Genomic DNA, 4,827 nt, shown 5'->3' with positions numbered 1-4,827 from the left:
GTGTACCTGATTGCTGACTACACAAATTGGAATAGGTATTAATCCAACAACAGTAAACACTGGTGATACACGGCAAATCAGAATGTCCAAATGAATAATTTACATTCCAGCTGAAATTTCCAAACTGAAATTTTCATCATTTTAAATCTCGTCATAAAGGCTGCTCTCTTGCCTCATGTACTTACAGTTTCTGACAGAGCTTTGTAAAACACATGAGCATACTCCATGGCTGGGGCTGAAAACAAGCGCTAGACATGGCTGGTGGAGGTCTTACTAGGCACTACCGCTTTCCTTTGGTGATCTTTTTGCTGCGGATGGCGAGCGGGGACTGGATATCTGTGCCATTACTTCTTTCTGTTGCAGTAGCAGAATCCACAGAGCAGTCCCCCTCCAATGAAGAGGACAGCAGCAGTCGCCCAGCCAAGGAAAAGGGCCCCTCCCAATTCCCGCTTCTGACCTATGTGGACCGCTGGGTTGTAGAAATCCCTGATGATGATATTGGCGGTCCAGCTCACAGGGATCAGAACGAAGATGCCTGTCAGGATAAAGAGGACTCCAGAAGTTCCCAGAAGGTAGGCTTTGACCCTCTCGCTGGAGCCAGTGCACTGGATCTGCTTCATGCCGCAGATGCCGATCAGTAGAGCAATCAAGGAGAGAACGACAGCCACACACATGAGTGCACGAGCTGCTTCTAGGACAGGCGGGAGAGACAGTATGGAGTTATAGAACTTGCACTGCAGCGTGACCCTGGCTTGTTGGATGCAATTCATCCAGAGCCCTTCCCAGAGCCTCTCAAAGACAATAATGTTGCTGCCAATGAAAGCTGATACTCTCCACTGCGGCAGAAGGGTGGTGGCAAGGGTCCCAACCATACCAAAGAATCCAAGAACCAGCCCAGCAATCTGAACGGGATAAAAAGCCATTGTCTTTCCTTTGCAGACTGATCAAACCTGAAAGGGCAGAAGATGCCCAAGATGTAGAATGTTGGTCTTTTGGAGCCTAGAGCAGCCTCTGGTGCTCTCTGGAGAGCAGTCTCTGATGTTGGCCGCTCCTGCGTCCCATGATGTGTTGGTCCAAATGAGCGGCAGTGACTGAACTTGGCTTAACTAGAAGTACCTGTTGTAAATACAGGCATGCTGTCTTTGCACACACACCTTCATTTCGGTATGGTTTATTCACTAGGCACATATAATTCTTTCCCAACCAATAAGAAGGTAGCCAAAGGTGTGTCAAGAGATAATGCATAAAACTTTAGTGTTTCTCATATTATTATTGTCTTAGCAATGCTGTGATTAAGTGCCAAAGCTTCCATTGTAGATTGCTAATTACAGAGCTGAAAACTTCCTCTCTAAATGTCAGTCTGATGTGAAAGTATAAATATATGTGTTAAGTCACAACTTGAAGATAATGTCAAAACCCTGCCAGTTCTGTGGAGAGAAACTGAAAATCATTCTGGTTTTAAACTAGGCAATACTCTCTTCTTGTGCAAAGCTACTCTTCTTAACATCATGAATCAACTCTGACTTCGTTAGTAAAGACTTCTGATGGCAATGTTTACGTATTAGCATCAGGACTTTTACAGAAACTACTAATGCTTAGGAGGAGCCTTAAGAATGAGATTTAAAGTCACAATTTGTTCTTCAGATTCTGAAAGGAAGAACCAAGAAGAGTTCTCCTTGTAATTGATTTGACTATCCTAATAATTATTCTGTTAACTGTTAAGTGATGCCTCTCCCTCTGTTGAAAGATGGTTAGCATGTAGTAACTTTCATTACCTGTTTCTGCAAGGACAGCTGGAAGCACAGCACATTTATGGAAAATGAAAGTCTACACTTCACTTTTTAGAAAAAATATAAAGTAGTCCTTTGAATTGGCTGTAAAACTGTTCAAAATTAAGACGATAGACAGCTTTTCAGAGTCAGAAGGTGTCTTTGGGCTTTGTAGGTTCCATCTCTCATCTAATAGAGTCAGGCTATGAGATCTACAGCATGCTTGATAGAGGACAGCTGTATGGTATCATGTCAGAAGACAAATCCAGGACTCTCGTATTCACTGTTTTCCTTTCCTGCATTTAGTTTGATCAAGAGTAGAAGAGAGAAAAACTTGTGGTAAATGCTTTCATATGAACACTAATAATTCTGAAATTTGGTACCATCCCTTCCACATCTTTTCCAATTGTTTTCAATGCAAGAAAATTCAGTCGAGTTTGTTTTCAAAGTCATGAGTGATTTCAGCATTCTGGACTGTTTTTTTCCCTGGGTGTTAAGGAAGGGAACATTGATCTTTGTGGCAATCCACTTTAATCAAATGCAAGCATGCCAGGCAATCTATCTGGGAGATATTGCAGTATGTGTGCAAATGGTCTTCAATGTCAGTGAAATATAGGCCAAAGAATGAACAGATAGCACAACGCTATCAGGTTTCAAGGGTCTATTAATTGCATTAAGAAATAGGAAAACAATTGGGTTTGCAAGATGAATGATCTGAGAACTCCCTCCTGAAAGTGTGAGTCACTGAGGCAGCAGATGATCTGTGTGTAGGTGACAGCTTCCTATCACCAGTTCATGATGAAGGGTTTTGGGGGCCTTTGTTCTGGTTTCTGAGACACACGTTTAACCTTTCCCACCCTGCCAGGATTGGCCAAGAACACTCTGACTTACAACTTCCAGCTCCTCTTCCTTGTTCAACTTGTTCTTCCTCATTCCATCTCATTTTTTCGTCCCATCTTCATTTTGTCCTGGAAGTTTCCAGAGTGTTGTTCTTTTCCACCTGTTTGGTTTTCCCCTTGTGCGAGCATTTGGCCTGTCTTTAAGTAAACAGAAATAGAAGCATATGCTTGCTTAGAACAGAGAGCTGTGTCCTGAATACAAGAATAATCTGAGAAACATAAACAACCTGGGATGTTCTGGCTTTTGATCTTCACAGCCGACTACATTTTCATGCTGCCTTTACTTTCTTCCTTTATATTCAGGAGGAGGAACTGCTTTCCCTGCAACTGCGCTGAAGTCCTGTAACCTCCTACTTACGCTGGAGACCTTGTTCCACCTTGATTCCCTCTCTTCGTTGTAGCTACCCTCTTTCCTGCTTTCGAAGTTGTCCTTGGAAAATAAACATATTCAAATCTCTCTTGCTTTAAAATACTGCACCTGTATTTCTGGTCATGTATTAGTATACATCTTTTGACCTACTTTCATTTTTTTCCTCATTTGCACATTTAAGTCCAACTCTTGTCACTAAAGCCTTGACAGCCTAGAAATCAGACAGACTACCTGGACACCCCAGCTACTTTCTCCAGTGAACACTTCCATAGTTTTTCTTTCTGGGTCCTTCTGTAAAGGTGGACATCAATGGCGGTCTTCCTACAAAGCAGTAAAGAACATCTCTTTTGGGAGAGATTCTGTCTTTTGATACTTCAGTTTGTCCATCTTGAGTGGAGTTTTGAGCTTCTTAACATTTCTAGTTTACACAATTATCACCATAATTATAACACCACCAATTTCATAAGGCTCCTTTGGAGATGAAATTTTTAGAATGTGTGCAAAGTATCTGTCCTCAGGCAATCACAAAGAAAGGTTTTCCATTAATTTTCATTTATCTGCTTTCCTTATATTATCAGACATGCTACTTCCCTTTCTGTTCATTCTCAGTCTCTCCTTTTCTAGAGGTATGATTAACCACCTCTGTTTTGGGGAGGTTTCACGTATATCTCAATATTCCTGTCACCCACATAATCTTTCTGTGGAGAATCATGCCTGACTACTATTTCTTCTGCTCTGGCTTCTAAGTTCTAAAGCTCTGATCTTCAGCTTCATAGTCTTTCTGCCTATCATTCTCATCCCATTGCCTCTCAGCTCTTTGATGAGTAGGAGACTAGGGGAGACTCTGTGATAGTCTACTGAGGTGTCCCATCTACCTGCTGGAAGGGCTATAACAAAACACCCTGAGGTTGTCAGCCTGAAGACACCCAAGTCATTCTCCATTCCTGTGGGAAGAAAATATCCAGTGACTAACCAGCCATGGGATGTCGAGGGCCAGCCTGACAGCTCCAACCAGGGCTTTAGTCTGAGGGGATAGTCCAGCTCTGGAGATTACTATAAATCAGCTGGGGCCTTCATGGTATCTGTATCACAACTTTGCTTTTCTTGTGTTCAAGTTTCTTCCTTCCCTTCTTTTTCTGAAATATTGAGTCTATAGGACACATAATGCACTAATCTCTGTTGGGTATTCAGCTTCCTATGGAGCCCAACCATGGACTGACACCTTGTTCTAATTTATAGATTATGTTTCCTGTTTTATCATGGCATGGCTTAAATTTAGACCTTCAACTTTCTGTTCTGAGTCATTTCAACGAGGTATGTTTAGTCTCTTTTGGTCTCAAATATTTCTGGACTATATTACATGAAAAATCATAAAGATTTGCTAAGCTCAAATTGAAATTTCTACTTCATTTCACTTCAGACTTCCAGTAGTTTTCCACAGGTCCCCAAGTTAAAATGCAAATATCTTGACATGACCACAGTCATTATGCCTGCCCAACTTTAAACCTTGGTTTATGGCATGACTCAATTCCGTATCCTTCCTTACAGAGCTTAAATTTTAGACAATAGAAAAATGTTAAACAAGAAATTATACTACTCATACCTTTATGGAGAAAAGGATAAAGAAAATATAAACAAAATTGACTTTGACTTTAATTGTAGGATAAAGGAAACTTGGGTAAGAACTAGCCAGACAATTAAAGAGTGATAAAAGCAGGCAACCCAGTGTGGGTAAAGCACTGAGGCAAAGAGTAGCTTAAATCTAATTTAGAAGAAAGCACTGGAGCCT

At 41.3% G+C, this 4,827-nt stretch overlaps 1 protein-coding gene across 1 annotated transcript; it reads right to left on the bottom strand.

Annotated features, from left to right (window-relative positions):
• Nucleotides 1-344: 344 nt before the first annotated feature.
• Cldn17 (claudin 17) lies at nt 345-923 on the bottom strand. Its single transcript, XM_008836015.2, has one exon. The coding sequence runs from the start codon at nt 921-923 to the stop codon at nt 345-347; it is 579 nt and encodes a 192-aa protein (XP_008834237.2).
• Nucleotides 924-4,827: the final 3,904 nt, after the last annotated feature.

The sequence above is a fragment of the Nannospalax galili genome, unplaced genomic scaffold (assembly GCF_000622305.1).
Source record: "Nannospalax galili isolate Female #2095 unplaced genomic scaffold, S.galili_v1.0 scaffold136, whole genome shotgun sequence".
In the NCBI taxonomy this organism is placed as follows: Eukaryota; Metazoa; Chordata; class Mammalia; order Rodentia; family Spalacidae; genus Nannospalax; species Nannospalax galili.
This window is presented reverse-complemented; position numbering and strand designations above follow the sequence as displayed.